This window comes from Eutrigla gurnardus (genome assembly GCF_963514095.1).
Source record: "Eutrigla gurnardus genome assembly, chromosome: 2".
Classification (NCBI taxonomy): Eukaryota; Metazoa; Chordata; class Actinopteri; order Perciformes; family Triglidae; genus Eutrigla; species Eutrigla gurnardus.
The window spans coordinates 4383212-4399963 of NC_139916.1; the positions used below are offsets into that span (position 1 = coordinate 4383212).

The 16752-nt window shown below is 41.9% G+C and overlaps 1 protein-coding gene across 1 annotated transcript; it reads left to right on the forward strand.

Moving 5' to 3' along the window:
* Window positions 1–1495: 1495 nt before the first annotated feature.
* LOC311033203 (protein SSUH2 homolog) lies at window positions 1496–13185 on the forward strand. Its single transcript, XM_084040468.1, has 12 exons — window positions 1496–1616; window positions 3141–3221; window positions 3300–3375; window positions 4012–4141; window positions 4992–5052; window positions 6183–6304; window positions 7512–7574; window positions 7658–7737; window positions 8246–8338; window positions 9225–9330; window positions 9505–9612; window positions 10164–13185. Exons 1-12 carry the CDS (start codon window positions 1604–1606, stop codon window positions 10302–10304), a joined length of 1074 nt encoding a protein of 357 aa, XP_083896594.1. The 5' UTR covers window positions 1496–1603; the 3' UTR covers window positions 10305–13185.
* Window positions 13186–16752: the final 3567 nt, after the last annotated feature.

Genomic DNA, 16752 nt, shown 5'->3' on the forward strand with positions numbered 1-16752 from the left:
GATCATCGGGGGGTTTAAACCCTGAGGTCTCTTAAAGGTTAATCCAGCTCTGCTCCTCTCAGGCTGACCCCCAACCCCAAGTTTCTGCTTTTATATACTGTATTTTTTGTCATGTTTAGAAAAGAAAGTGTGAATGTGTGTGTGTGTGTGTGTGTGTGTGTGTGTGTGTGTGTGTGTTGTACAATATATGTAAAAGTATTCTGTTTAAACAACCAGAGGAACAATGGCACCTCCAGCATGGGTGGGTAAGAAGTGGGGAGGGGCATGTGACATCAGCTGTCAGGATCCTCAGAGCAGCTGGATCCTGTTGACCTGCGAAATATTTACCTCCAGGACTCACAAACTGTCCCAACACGTCTGACGTATAGACGTCACCTCCTAGTCTGTTGCACTGATGCGTCTCACCAGTGATGACCCTGTTCACGAGGACAGAGACGATGCTGCTGCATCATCATATTTAACATTTCTGTCAAGCATTCCACTAGTCCTCTAAGTGTGCAGATGTTCATGTTATGTTGTACACCCCATGTGCGTGCAAGTTATCCGTTCAGCTCTGTAATCCATTCCAGATGGGGCGTGGTCGACATTCCTGCGGATCAATGACGTCAAGTTACCCGAGCGACAACCACAGAGGGAATGTTGTCCTTCAAAATAAAGGCACTGCAGTAAGTTTAAATACAGACTCAATATTTACAGAAGGGTAATCCAGTCCAGTTATTGGATGATATGAACATTTCAAGGATTGTCAAAATAATTAAGATTCACAATATTATCCTATTATATAATAATCATGCATTTATTGGCTTTCAACAACAAAAACATGGCACTAAAATATAGTGGAATCACCTTACTTTTTTTTTAAGAAACACATATTTTCTTAGTGAAGATCCTTTTTTTTTTTTTTGTGAAAATCAATAAAATAATCTTTAATCAGTCCAGTCCAAGTAACAAGTTATCCATAGTCTTTTTGGTGGGGTGCACTTTGTATCCAACAAAATACAACCTGTGTTACATATAAAAACAATAACAATACATATTGTACAATTATTTTTTATATATTTTGTATTAAATTGGGATGTTATTTTGTATAATAATCACTTTGTATCATCACCTTTTCTAGATGTTTTTTTTTTAAGCCAGGGAATACAAATCCTATCAAAGTGAAAATGTTTAAATGTAGCAGCTCATTGCACTCAACATGTTGCAGTTGCAGGGGGGTGGGGTGATATTTTGGACAATTTTCCAGTCATATTGTCTGTATTAATATGCATGTCATTTGTATCACGTGTGTTAGCAGTGGTGCACCTTTATGTAAAGTTTTTTAATTTTCTTTTAATTTGGAATACTGTAACTAAATGTAACTCTATGGAAGGATGTAGGTCTAATTATAGTTGTCTTATCAAATAAATCTGGCATATTGGGTACAATATAGTAAAAACCTGACTCTGAAGTCTTTTATTTTTGAAGGTCTCACCGGAAGTCGTGTCTTATTGTCGCTGATTGGACACTTTTGAACAGCAGCTCGTATCGTATCGGCGCTGTGAAGCCGACGGAGAGATTGCTTTGGATTTATCGAGACAGAAACGGATCGAACTTCAGCAGGATGAACAGCGCAGGTAAACGAGCCGCAACACACGACATGACACCAGATTGCACGGGACTGCAAAACTGACCACACCACCACCCAGCTGCTGCAGGGACTCTGACGCTCAGACGTGCACGCTCGCCCGCACGCACGCCAGCTTCCTGCTAACAATTATATATCTATATCTATAAACAAACAAACAAAAAGAGGTTTCACATCACTTCTAACGCGCCTTTAATCAGATATTAGTACCTCGGAGTAAAAATGTAAAACCGAGTTTAAAGCCGAGTTTAACGAGTCTGTTTGAGTCTGAGTGCAGCAGGTTTTTATTTGGAAAGAAAAGGAAAAAACTGCACTGGAAGGGAAGGGGAAGTTTTTTGCAGAACGAAAACGGATTGCGACTCTTTGAAATTACATAAATGTAATACATTATTCCATAGCTTTCTCAGTCATAACATAGATAAACAAGTGATTTGTTGATAATTAGTTTTTAGGATGACATTGCATTTGTGTTGAATTGATCAGATTCCATTTTATGACACCAGAATGATTTGGGAAAGAAATGTGTGTGATATTTATCTGTATTCAAATAGGTGGGACACATTAACAGTCTAAGTAGGATCAATATTATAAACACATTTATGCAAAATTAAATGTTGCAAGAATGGAAGTGACTACAGATCAAACATGAGAGACAAATTCACATTTTCCCTTTCTCTACTTCCTCGTTTACCTCCTCCACCCATTTCCAATCTCCCCTAATCCTCCTCACTCTTTACCTCCTTCCCTCCTTCCCTCATATCCTCCCTTCCTTATCTCATCTACATCTTTTATTTATTTATTACCATTCACACCCACACACATTCAAACAGTGATAGTGTCGCCTGCCTATCGGGTTTTTCATTCACACGCCAGTGACTCAGCCTTCCAGGGAAATTTGGGGTATCAGTATCTTGCTCAAACACATCTGCATGTGGCCTGGAGGAGCCGGGGATCTAACCACCGGTCTTCTGATTGGAGGATGACTCGCTTTATCTCTGAGCCCACGGCCGCCCCTCCCCACCTCCCTCCTTTTTCCTTCCCACCTTCTCCTCCCCTTCTTTACCTGGGCCACCACTTTCATGTCTCCTTTCCTACTTCCTCCTGTTATTTTCTCACTTCCTCCTCTCCTTCTTTTCCACATCCTGTCCTCTGAATTCAGAATTCTGTCCTTAATTCTCAAATTAAATATCAATGACATATGAGATGATGATGAGGGCATTTTTCTTAGCCTTATTTCCCTTTCTACCCCTTTCACTCACTTCATTACCACATAATTTCCTTTTCTTTCCTAAACCCTTCTCTCCCTCTCTAGGCTAGCTGCTTCCCTCTGTTTCCACTCATTGTGCTAAGCTAAGCTAACTGGCTCCAGAGTCTTTACCACGCTATAAGAGATTTCGTCTCATCTAAGTCTCGACCACAAAGCGGATACGTGTATTTCCCCAGATGTTGAACCATTTGCGTTAAAGGCCTACACAGTTGTCTTCACTTATCGTGATCCTGTTGTTTATTCCAGCCGTGTACCCCCCTCCCTCCGCCCCTGCAGCCAACATGTTTGGCAACGTGCCCGGCTATGAGGACATCATGGCAGGAGGAGGTAAGGAGACTCCACTCCCAGAATTCTTCACATTATAATTCCTGTTGTTAAAGTTAAAGTGTACCGTTGCCCCCGCAGGAGGTTACCTGCCCCCGCCTATGCCCCTGGAGCCTGTGGCTCCGCCCCAACCCGGCCCTTCACCTGACGACTGGAGGTAAGACCTGACATCACCTCTCACACCAGCCAATCACGTGAAGGTTCTTGTTACCCCATTTAGAGTCAAATAGAGCCATAAAGCCAGGGTATGCTTTAGGGGGGGCCTTGTGATTGATATGACAGCGTCGCTATGGCAGCGTCGCTATGGCAGCGTCGCTATGGCAGGGTATGCTTTAGGGGGGGGGCCTTGTGATTGATATGGCAGCGTCGCTATGGCAGCATCGCTATGGCAGCGTCGCTATGGCAGCGTCGCTATGGCAGCGTCGCTATGGCGGCGGAGCTACGGCGGCGGAGCTACCAATGCTACCAATGCTTACCATGCTACAACACTTAGCTATGAGGTTTACCCCGAGTTACGGAAGCTAACTTTGCAAAAAAGCTTCACACCAAGAAGTTGCCTCTCGGGGTGCCACTCTGCCACTTGTGTTCATCAGATCCACCCGTTGCTCTCCTCCGCCGTCCAAATATGGTCACTTCCCTTCACTGGTTGCAAAAATTCCAAGATGGCGACGGGGAAAATACCGAGGTCAAGGCTTCAAATAACCAACGTCTGCATTTCTTACATACAGTCTATGGTTGAACTCTGTGTGTGTGTGTGTGTGTGTGTGTGTGTGTGTGTGTGTGTCTCTCGCAGCATTCCTACGCTGTCAGAGGACGTGGCTCGTGATGCGTTCAAGAGCTTTGCATCGTCTCATTGCTGCTACAGTGGAGGTCCGGCAAACGATGGAGTCATCACCAACATGGAGCCGTATGACACCTACAGGGTGACGTGACGTTCACACACACACTCTATGATGCTGTCGTGTGTTGTATAAACCAACAGGGTTCTGTAGACCTGGAACCAGCTGCAGAGAACTTAATGGGTTCTGCTGCATTCACGCAAGTTTGGTGTTTTTCTTGTTCATAGCGGAGGACGTGAGGTCTCTGATCAGATTCATCACTTTACACCATTTAGAATCAGTTTAATTATGCAACTCTGGTGACTCCCGCATGACACACCATGTGACCTCACAGACTCATGTGACATTAAAAATGTGAACAGGCCTTTAATGGTGTAAACACGCAGAACCGATGGAGAGGCGTCTTCGATGCCATGGATTTTAATAAAACTCCTGCTGTAATTATTCAGGACCAATTTCAATATTATGGAGTAAAAACATTTCAATATATGAGCTGATATTCATATTTTAAAGCATATATAAGCATATTTTTAAGCACAATTTAACAACTTAATAATAATAAACCCAGTAGCTTCAAGAAGCACTAAGCCGCCTCCATTTCCAATAAATATAGAATATATATGGCTGTCATTCTGAGTCGGCGTCTCTTCTGAAAACATACTTTTATCGTAAATCATCTCCAGATTTCATCTGAATTTTAATTGTTTTGTTTTAGATTATTTTCTCTTTGCCGTTCATGTATTTTTTCATTCACCTTGGTGTGTTTTTTTTTCTTCTCTTTGCTGGTTTAACTATGTAATGACACAATTTCTGAATCATTCTACATTTTTACTTTTAATGTCATGCTCTCGCTGTTGTAGTTTATATTTGTAAACCTGTCGCCTCTTGTCAGCTGATGTTATTGACTCTGCACTGTGTGTTTTCTGCATTGTAGTATCGCCTGGAGACGTTCACCGAGTCCAGGTCAACCGAGTGGGCCACCAAACCCTACGAAGGTAAACAAACACACACGATGACACAACCTGGACCTCATCCTGAGCTTTAAAGCTGCACTAATGGAGATCTGCAGGAACAAGTTCCCTCGTCTCAAAGTGAACTGTTTTAGGGTATTTTATGGGTTTGCTTCGAGGAAATCCTTCGGTTTCCTCCCAACCGACAAATGTGTTTCCGCCCTGCTGCTGCTGGGGGAGTGTGGGTTTGATGCCTGAAATAACATCTTATATGTAACGTTTTTATTCTATGATATGAAGAACAACGGTACATACCTCTCTCGTGAGTTTTTAAGCTTTTAAAGGGTCTTCAATAAGGCGTAGTTGCTAGCAAGCAGAGGTGTAAAAAATACAGATATTCTCTACTCAAGTAAAAATACAGATACTTGTGTTCAAAAATGACTGGTTCAACTTCTTTACTCAAGTAAAAGTGAAAAAGTAAAGGCTCTGAAATGTAAGTATAAAGTAAAAAATCTCCCTATGAAGGACATTTCTACTGGCTGTTTTTTTTTTGGAAGACTAACTGAATCTGGATAGCTTATTCCCCTCAAATTAATTAAAACTAAAGTAACGAGAGTTTTGAAAATGTAAGTAGATTTTTAGTACAGATTTTTGTTTTGAAATGTAGGGAGGCAAAGAAAGTAAAAATGTTTTTTTGCTTCTTTGTGCCAATTTGTGTATACTTTTTATTCTTATCCCTCACAGTTGTCCTTTAATTCTTTGCATTTTTATAATCACTTGTTTTCACTGTAATTCTTTTATGTAATGTTTTTTATGTATATTTATTGCCACGACTACAACTTGGGACTACAGCTGGAAACTAGTCGCAAGGGCTAAAGCTGCTCTTTTAACAGTAAAGGGGACTGTCCTCGAAACCATGAAACAAATACACTAAACTAAATATAGACGGATTAAAATCATGTTGGGAAATTTAAAATCTGATATTATACCACCATTAATGTTAACCTTAATGTTGATACGGCACGCTGATTAACGAGAAAAAGATAAAAATGGCACCTTCAGTGAGTGACATCATCACTGAAGATGTCCTGGAAGATGATGCTATCGCTATGGCAGCAGTGTTGTTGTCTTCTGACTGACAAGTAGGTGTGGTGTCTCTCTTGTCTGACTGACAGGTGAGCCGGCTGACTTCTACACCCAGACGGCCCCCCGGCCCTGGGAGATCCAGGCCACGGCCCCCAGCCTCTTCAAGGATCACAAGGAGGAGATCCGCGTGCCCTACACCTCCTCCATCAAGGTGATTGCTCCGCCCAACACCGCCTTGTTGCCATGGTTTCCCTGCAGTTACAGCTACGGCTGGGCAAATGTGATGCATCGTCTTTAAATTGGAATCATGTAGTGTCATATAGATGCCATCACAATAACAAAAGCACGTAGGAGAAGTTATTGAGCAGGGGGGAAAAGGTCCTTGAGAAAGTTCCAGGGATTCAAGGGTTCACTGTGACGAGTTCACAGGCCTTTAAAAAGGTCCCCATGGTCCCTTGAGAAGATTCACTTTCTGTAACCAGAGCTGCATGAGAGTATGGTACAACTTGCACACGAGCTACGTAGCCAGCCTTCCGCTAGTTAGCGTGCTAATTCCACCTTGCTGTGATGCTACACTGGTTACACCTTCCTCAATTCTGGCACCCAACGCGATGACATTTTCTGATGCGTAACTAACTTGAACCCACTAGTCTGAGGTGAGTCGTGTTGGCCTCCAGTCTTTCCTGTGTTTTAGCCTCCAACCGATAACAACGCGGTGTAACCATGACGACCTGAAAAAACAGAGCCAGGAGGAGGTGGCTTGTTGTTTAACGGACTCAAACGACCTGAATTGCAACATTCTGTAAGGTTGTTGTGGAATTCTTGCACAGTGGCGCCCAAAAATATAAACCGCCTACCCCATCTTTAACTTGCTGCATGGCAACAGCAATGAAGTCGGTTATTAGCATCGTTCTAATCAGGATTATCTGTGCTTCGTGTGACTTTCAACCGCCTGAAAGGAAAAAAACAAGAAGAAAAAGATGAAGCAAGATAGAGAGTGGCTTTACTTGCCTTTTGTACTACCACAAAAGCTGCAGCACACATGCAACTGTTGCTGTCGTATGTGACGTTATAGGCTCCTCAAACAGAAATGTACAGAAAATGACATTTAAAATGTAAATCATAGCATGAACCTTTTCCCAAAATACTGCTGCTTCTCTAGTGTTGGAATTTCATATATTGTAACTACTATATATAAATAAGTGGTGTTTATAATCTGATGCCTGCTGTGCGTCACAGGAGAATCAGCTGGCATGTGTGTCAAACGCGGCACGTTAATTATCAGTGTGAATCCAGCAGAAGTTATTTTTAACACTGTGTGTGTGTGTGTGTGTGTGTGTGTGTGTGTGTGTGTGTGTGTGTGTGTGTGTGTGTCTCTTGTGTGTGTGTGTCTCTTGTGTGTGTGTGTGTGTGTTTAGGAGTGCACCACCTGCCATTCTGCGGGGACGTTGCCGTGTGACGAGTGCCATGGAGACGGACATGTAAGGAAACTGTCAATCAGTGATAATTAAACTTTTTTTAAACCCTCCCTTTAAATAAAAATAATAATCCTGTGTGTCTGTAGAAACCTTGCTGGGTGTGTCAAGGCTCAGGCACGAAGACTGAGGGGACCTGCACTCGCTGTGATGGTACAGGAAAAGACAGGTCCTGAACGGGGGTACCCGGCGGGGGGGTAGAAATACAACAGAAGAGCAGCTGGTGTATCAGTTACAGTGCAGCTGACCTTGTTTTATTAACGACAAGAAGACTAAACTTGTGATCACACCAAACCAAAAGTGACTTTTTGCCTCGTGTTACTCTAAAAGTCACCGCAGGATCATTTCTGTTTATTCGGGTCACTCGTGGCTAGAAAGGAGGCGGGGCTTACCTCCATGTACACACCAACAATGTTACATACATCCTGAAATAACTTCTATTGCTGCTCTTGACATGTTGTAAAGTCCCAGATACTCAGAGCTGTCGGTTATTCATGGCAGCGGTCCCCTCCCCTATAAGGAAATATGTAGAAGGCCATAACTGACCAATCAGAATCAAGCATTCAACAAGGCAGTATCAGTCATGTATAATAATTGCAACTGTGATGTGATTCATGCTGCACTCCCTTTTTTTAATAAGTTGTGTGTTGTGTGTTGTGTGTTGTGTGTGTGTGTAGGTGTACCGAGTGTGATGGTCGGGGAACAAAGGAGTGTGAAACCTGTAAAGGAAAACGACAACTGCTGGCCTACATCAATCTCAAAGTGGACTGGTGAGTAGACTTCTGGTACCACGGCTGCTGTAGGTCCATGAACAGGTTCCTGGAGTCCTGGAAGGGTGGTGAACAGTCAGACCTTGAGATGGTTTTGTGAGGTTTCCAGGGTCCATCTCTATTTAGTGAATAACATGAAATACTCCAGTGGAGTTTCCATGGATCCTTAAGGTGGCCCAAATGTCCTGGAAGTGGTTCCCTGCTCCCTTGAAGATGTTTCATTGGTCCTGGATCACAATAGTCCCTTCATGAGCTTCAAGGATTAGATTCCAGGAGTCCTTGTTGAGGTTCTGATGGTTTTTAAGGAGGTTCCTGGGATCCTTGAAGAGGTTCCCCGAGCCCTTGAAGATGTTTCAGTCATCCTTGAAGAGGAATCATGGCGCTGTTAGAATCCAGGGGTCAGCTTGTTTCAAAGCTCCTCAAAGATGTTCCAGGAGACTCCAAGGGTTTCCCAGTGTACTTAAGAAGGTCCAAATGGTCCTTGAAGAGGGTCCAGAAGTCTTTGAAGGTTATCCTTGTGGGTGTTCTACAACTGATCACAGATCTGAAAGGCTGAAAGCACACACTGAACGATTTTTCTACAAACAAAAACAATTTGATATACAAAAATATATATTTAATTTCCTATTTTTATGATTCAGTTTCATATTAAATGGATGAAGTGGACAGTTGTGTTGTCACTGGGAGCACACTGGTGCCCTCTAGTGGCAAAAAGATAAACCTGCACAATGTGAATTTATATTGATACAAACGCACTGTTTTCAATTTAAATAAGTGTGTGTGTGTGTGTGTGTGTGTGTGTGTGTGTGTGTGTGTGTGTGTGTGTGTGTGTGTGTGTGTGTGTGTGTGTGTGTGTGTGTGTGTGTGTGTGTGTGTGTGTGTTTAGGACCAACCATGTGGAGGACTTTGTGGTGCAGCAGAACTCCGGTCTGGAGGTTGATGATCTTCGTTCAGTGAGCGGGAAGGAGCTGTTCAAGAACAACCAGTACCTGGTACACAAACACACAGTAGAGAACTGCACTTGAATACTACTACTACACACTGCTCATTATCAACATGTCTACTAGAGCACGGGTTCAACATTCCCTTTATTACATCTAGAGAACAGAGGATGAGGGTTTGTGTGGCGGTTGAAGGACGTTGCCAACGTCTGTCTCCTTTTTCAGCTCTACCCGCTGCTCGGGTTCCCAAACCCGAGCATCTCCGAGGCCTCCGAACGCCTGATCAGGGATCACCAAAGCAAGTACGCCCAGACCTCCAGGATCCTGCAGCAGGTGGGTCATCAGGCCGCCACGTGGTCGACAAATTCAAGAGAAATTCAAAAGAGAAGATGGGAATCACTGTCGCCACCATCGAGGCTCCCTCTTATTTTCTTTTGGTCGATTTTTGGTAAATTAATTGTGTGTCTAATATTATACATTAGACCAGTCATTCCCCCAAAAAACGGGTCTGGACTCACTAGTGGGAGATTCAATATTTGGGTGGCCAGATACATTTGCTTCCAAAGTCTTTTATTTAACATTTATATGTGCAGTACACATTTGAGCCACATGAGGGAGCCTTAATGTGTTTATTGTTCTGATAATTGTAGCCAACTTCTTTACACCTAAATGTATGACTGATGAGAGGAAATGTATGAGACATCTATACTTAACTAATATGTTTTCAATAACACAAGCATCAAACATAGTTGTGCTTCATTCTAAATGGCTGGTGTTACCTGTTCAAGGTAATATCAAAAAGCTCTGTGTGTTTTTTTTTAATTATTCGTTTAAATAAAAATGTTATCAATATGACCTTTAATATCTCTCTCTCTCTCTTTCAGAGGCAGACCGTCGAGTTGATTCCCATCACTAAAGTGAACTACAAGTGGAAGGGCGACTCTCACGTCTTCTACGTCTACGGCAACGAGAACCAAGTCAGCGCCAACAATTACCCGGCAACATGCTGCTGCGTCATCCTGTAGACACAGACACACACACACACACACGCACACACACACACACACACACACACACACACACACAAACATCCATCCAATTATTCTCTTTCCTTTTCTACTGCTATATCCTCCCTCCAGAACAACTTTTAACCAACTGGTCCACACGTTACGTCTACAAGAATCCTCCACTTATCACATTAGTTTGCTGTGATAAAAGAAATAATTTAGAATATCATCTTAAATTAATTTAAAAAAAATGAAACTTCATTAGCATTTTTAACACACTGTGGTTTCAGATTTGTAACAACTAACTTTCTCAATACTGGCATTAAGTCTTTATAAGCAGTTCAAATTCAGTTCCCCATTAACTGAACGATCCTGGAGGGACTTGATTTTATCCGTCTGTCTTTGTGTTTTTCTAAAACCGTCCACTCGGTTACAACTCTGCTTCCTGTCCGGACGCCGTGCATGACCACTTACCAAAGATTTTTTTATTTTTCTGTTATGAAACACTTTGACTAAACAAACATTCTCTACTAGTACGTGCAACTCAATGCGTAGAAACCTCATGTCTGTTCATGTGGAAGCGGAGAAAAGATGCAGTAGCAAAATTATGAAATATATATATATATACATATGAGGTTTCCTGTATATTTGCTATATAATACATTACCTGTGTGTAATCAGATGATGGAGGATTCACCTGGCTTCTACCTGTGTTCTTCTACCTGTGGTTTAATATTATATGAAGATAGAAACCACTGCAAGATTTATACGTCTTTTCTTTTTTATTAAGTGACGATAAAAAATGTATTTGTGCGTCTTCATTGAATATTTTTGCTTAGGAGCCTTATGCTGTAGCTTCTCGCAAGGTTAGTTGGTGAACTGCTGCAGCTTTTTTAGTGTGACAAGAGGTCTTTTTTTGTTTTAGTTTTACAGTTAAACCTTATCGCCGTTTATCCGTACAGGTGGAATGAAAGTATCACCACAATATTCTCAATTTTTACATTCAGGGACGAGAAACAAACAGCGTTGCTAAACGTTCCATAAGTCTCTTCTTAAGAGAGTTATGATAAATGTTAAGCTTTGCTAAGTATCTCCCGTTTTCTCTGCTGCACAAAGTCCTTTAAAGCCTCTTTAAATGTCTCGCGGAGCAATCGCTCTGAAAAGCTGAAAGGCATTCTGGGTAGGGGACTTTTCAGTTTTCCGACAGCTGAAACATTCCTGCAGCGGCCATAAACTAGACGTTCAGGGAAAAAGCTTGTATCTCCAATGTTGGTGCTCAGCTTTCAATGCGCTAAATTCAGACGTTTCGCCTTCTCAAGTGTCTTTAAAAGCTCTCTGGTGCTTAAACAAGGTGATTCAGTTTCTTTGTCTCGGAGATGCATTTTTTCCATTTTAAACAGCTTTAATAGAAGAATGTAGATTGTTGCCTTATTTTAATCCACATAAATAAATGTGGAGAAGAAATACGATCAGACATCTGTCGAGGTCTCTTCCTATAATGGGCTAATTCAGTTTCAGTTTTTTTCTGTCCGCTGAATCGATTATCTGTGAGCTCGAGACTCCTGAAAGCTGCTGGTTTCCAGACAACAGAAACATCGAAGACAACACCACAACACAAAAGCCACATCAAACCGGACACCGAGCGAGCAGTTAAATGTTAAACTTGCCATTAAACGTCCGTAAAACAAAGTATACCTGTTGCGAAGGGAAGTGCTTCTCTCCATGGGCGCCAGCTGATGCCGGCCAAACCAAACTCCGAATCAAGATGTAGATCATTATGTTCTGTTTTAAAGACGTTTAATGACATCAAAGGCGAGAGGCCACAGCGGGGGTTTGTCGTTTGTTTCCGTGCAGAATGTGAACTCTTGAAGTTATCAGTTTCGGGAGAAACAAACCTGTTGAAAGCCTCAGCGATGCATTTGACATGAAATTTAGACCTTCGTGGTCCGTGTAAGATTGATAATTGTTAAATTAAGTTAAATGTTGAATGCAGCAATGAAATGTCCAATTGTATCATAGTCACTGCTCTCGTCATCTTGAATATATTATCATAAAGGTTGGTGATGGGGAAAAAACACAGTTCTTGTTTTATTTTGAAAAAAATCGTATTTAATTTTTTTGCAAGTTAGCTGAGAACGTAACTGGTGTCGTGTTTACATCTAGAAAAATAAACAATGTTATTATCCCTTTAAACTGCCCTCCTGCAGTATATACGATATCCTATAGAGGGCGCTATGTGTTTGACTCAGGTGTTGAACACACTCTGCTGCCCCCTGCTGACTGCCTTCAGTACAGATAAATAGGACAAACCCACTTCAAGTTTACAGGTTTTTAACGTTAATGTGTAAATTACGATATAGTAGTTTTTTATTTCTGTTCTGTTTCATAATCATCGTGTTGCTTAACTTTACAGGTGGGTAGTTAGCGAAGGCAGAGTTTGACGGTATTATGAGCAAGAGTGTAGGAAGTATGGGAAGATTATGATCATTTCATGTCACGATGATCGTGGCCAAAATAATTTGCAATATTATCCCGATAATTATTAAAATGTGCTTAAAACTCATTTATTGTCTCAAGCTCAAGTGATGTTGCTGGAATGTGTTTTATTGATTGGAATGCCTCTTTATCTGTTATGTAAATGCCTTAATATGTGGGTTTTCAAAGTCTGAGACTGCGGGCCTCCCTTCAGACCAGACTATTCGCTTCCATTCGCTGAGCCGCCCCTGAAACTGTTTGGAGGCCGGCCTCCCACTTTGAGAACCTCAAGGTTACAACTACATTGTGACTAACAACCATCTCTGCTACTACTGAAGGACATGATGATGTTATTACTGTTGTTACAGTATATCGTTTAACACATGTTACTGTTAACGATGGAAAATAAACTCTTGAGACTCACCACCTTCTGTCACGTCTGTTTACAGCTGTTTGAAAGTTAAATAATTAAAATGTAAAGCATTTATGCTTTTCCTTTTAACCTCCATTCCTTTAAAGGTCCCATATTATACTGATTTTCATCAATTTCACACAGCTGTCAGAGGTTCAACAACACTGTATTCGATATGCATTGCCCCAAACCCATCCGTGGTCCTGAATTTCAGCTGTCTAAAAGTTGCTCAAATGAGCTCTGCTGAGAACAGGCTGTTTTTGTGCCTGCACCTTTAAATGCTAATGAGCTCCATCTGTCATCGCCTACTAGGAGAGCCACAGAGACGATACCGCTTACGCTAGCAGTAGCATGTGCCACTGTTTGCGGTGGATCTATCGCTATGGCTCGCCTATGTGGCTCAGGTGAAGTTGCTGGGTCCCGTATGTTCCGGACAGATCCTTTTACGAGGGTCAGTGTCGAGGCAAAGCCAGCTTTGTACTGACCCTCGTTACTGAAGCAGTCCGATGTGAAGTGGTTAGCACACACATACAAGCTAACACGAACCGTAGCCAATGAAACGCAACCACTGCTCTTCTGTTCTTCTGTAGCTGGGACGGAATATAAACACTTATGTTGATTTGTACAACCAACAACAGAGCAATCTGCGTGTCTAGCTGTGAGCGACCACATTGCGAAACACTGCTGTCTCACTGCAGGAAAACACCCTCTCGGATATCTCCTATCATCAGAGGAGTTCGGCCTATGCAAATGACTTCCTTCGTTACGTAACGACGGGAGCTGAATCTGAACAGCCTGTAGTAGCGCCGTTGTACCAGTGGGGGGGGGGGGGGGGGGCTGCAGAGACCATGCAGGAGTCGCTTATTTTCCTCACCCTTGGTGTTGACAGGCTCAGGGAGGACCAGTTTATAGGTGTAGAGACCAGAGAAAATGTGTTTTTCATAATATGGGACCTTTAAATGTTATTAATATATGAATTGCGCAATTACCTGCTGTTATTACTACCTGCAAAGGTTATTCGGTACAGTTAATTCAGAGCGCCGCAGCCAGGATTGGGTGATTGGGGAGAACTTTTTTTGTGTGGTAATTTCGAAGTATATATATATATATATTAGGGCTGTCAAAGTTAACGCGTTAATAACGCGTTAACGCAACATCCTCTTAACGGCGTTAATTTTTTTAACGCGCGATTAACGCTCGGTATAAAAAAATTTAAAAAAAACGCGCATTGTATGATTTATGGCCGTCGGTGGCACCTGTAGTCTTGATCCAGAGGGAAGGTGCGCGTCCACAGGCAGCGGTGTTTCCCCGCGTCCCATTCATTGTATTCTGGTAGCGTTGCGGCGAATGTCGAGAGACGGCGCGCGAGTTGGCCGCTCCTCAAGTATAAGTCGAATCTACTTTATGCTAATCAGAGGCGCCGGGCTCGACTCGCCGCCTCGGGAACGCTCGCGAACGCTCGCAAAAATCTGTTGTTTGAAGGAGAGCGCCTGTCAATCATCCTCTAGTGGCAGCCCACCAAGCCTGCAATACTGGGAAGCGGCGCGTCCACACGCGTTTAAAATCGATTTGTGAACGGCAAATTCACCTTCAAAAGACTGCCGGATAGTTCAGTCGATAAGACCAAAGTCATCTGCGCGTACTGTGGGTATGAAATGAGCTACCATAGAAGCACGTCCAGTCTGAGATATCACTTGCAAGCCAATGCACTTATATCCTAACTGTACTTCTCTCCTGTTACACTATCTCCTGTGACATGTTCACTTTAATTGTTTGTGATATATTCTTATAACCCTGTTTTGATCCCATGTTTTGGTAAGGGGATATTTGAAGTGTTAAATAAACATTTTCATAAATCAAGTATATTTGCCCTTATGTTGTTAAAAGTATTAAGAATATGAAAAAAAATTCATTAAAGTACATTTAGAAGAAAAAAAAATGTGCTAAAAAAAATGCGATTAATTTGCGATTAATCGCGAGTTAACTATGGACAAAATGCGATTAATCGCGATTAAAAAAATCAATCTTTTGACAGCCCTAATATATATATATTTCACATCAACAATGGATCAGATTACCCTGTGAAAGTGTCTCTGGTGGTTTGTTTTCGTGAACAGTCACATGAAAGTTGAGCTGATGCTCATCTGTCTGTGTGTTATCTCTTCTGTTCACTGGCTCTGTGCGGTCTGACATTCTGCGAACGTCACTATCAGATCAACTCCAGATGTCCTTTCCTGTCCATCCCAGAATGCACTGCAGCAACAGTTGGTTGGGAGATTAAACTGCATTACAACCTTCTTCTCTTTCCTTCAATGCTAAAATTGATTGGTAATTTTCTGCCTGTGTTTTGTTGTCCTCCTCCTCCTTCGCTGCTGGAGGCGAGCGGGAACGAGTCTGTGTCACTTCCTGTTAGATAACGAGAACTTGTTTCTCAGCTGATCTCTGAGGCTTTTAAACATGTTCACGTTTCTCAGATAAGGAACTACATTGTGTTTATGCCGAACCTCACAGGAAGTCCAACATGTGCAACACAGACAGGTGGAGAGGAAGATCATGACCGAATTACTCCTGTAAGACATAATCTCTTGTATTTATTTTAAAGGTGATCTGGTTGGAGAAGTCTTTTATTTATATTTTTATTCAAAAGTTTCTGTGTTTCGTTTGAAAGTTGGCAATGAAGACATACAGGAATTTTGTATCAGACGGAAGCAGCTCTGTTCTAATCTGTGGCAAATGTATATTGCACACCCAAACAAAACGGCATTACTTTACCAAATACTGAAGTTCACTGGCGATAACGATAAATGTACTGTCAACGCAATGGAGAGACAGTAGCTTTTAGTTTTTTGTTATTACACTTGTTTTAGATGTAATTATTTAGGTACAGTGATCATTCAAATATCAGGGGTATGAGATGGAAAGGATTTGACCTCTGTTGCTCAGCTATATCTAATATGACAATAACCTTACCTTCTGGGTAAAACCCATAGTGTTTGAAACAGACGTGTAAAAGTGTATCTTAGAACAAGTGCAAGTGTAGAAACAGCTCCGTGTTTTTGTAATTTATTAATAAGTGCAATATAATAAAAAGGTGATGTGTGATAAATAACTAACGGTCCGATATTTCATTTTTCCTTATACGAAAATAGGACAAACTAACTTTACGTTAGCTTTACTTACGCTTGCTAGCTAGCTAATAAAATCTACCAGCTTGTCAACAATTCTGTTGAACGCAAATTTTAATCTATGTGTCTATCGGGTTTGTTGATTGTTTGCTGGTTTGCCATCTTTGACTATCTCTCTACGTGTAAAAATGTAGTCTTGAGTTTGAATCCCAAGAGCCTCATAAAGCAAGGGGGGGGTTCAGATAACCAATTAATTTAAAAGCCTTGAGAAAAACTGAATTTACATGTGTGATAATTCGTCCCTCCAGTTGATTAATAGCAAAGAGTATCTACGTAGTTGATAGTTTTTAGTGATTTACTACAAACGTGCGTCGCCATTTAAATCCCCCTCCTCCTCCTCCTCCTCCTCCCCCCGCCTTCCCTCCCTCCGGTGGGCGGGGCTTCTCAGCTCTGC

Excerpts from the sequence above, each read along its gene's own strand:
- LOC311033203 (XM_084040468.1), top strand. Across the intron at positions 3,376-4,011 it reads CCTTCACCTGACGACTGGAG|CATTCCTACGCTGTCAGAGG; the intron begins GTAAGACCTGAC and ends TGTCTCTCGCAG. Across the intron at positions 6,305-7,511 it reads CCTACACCTCCTCCATCAAG|GAGTGCACCACCTGCCATTC; the intron begins GTGATTGCTCCG and ends GTGTGTGTTTAG.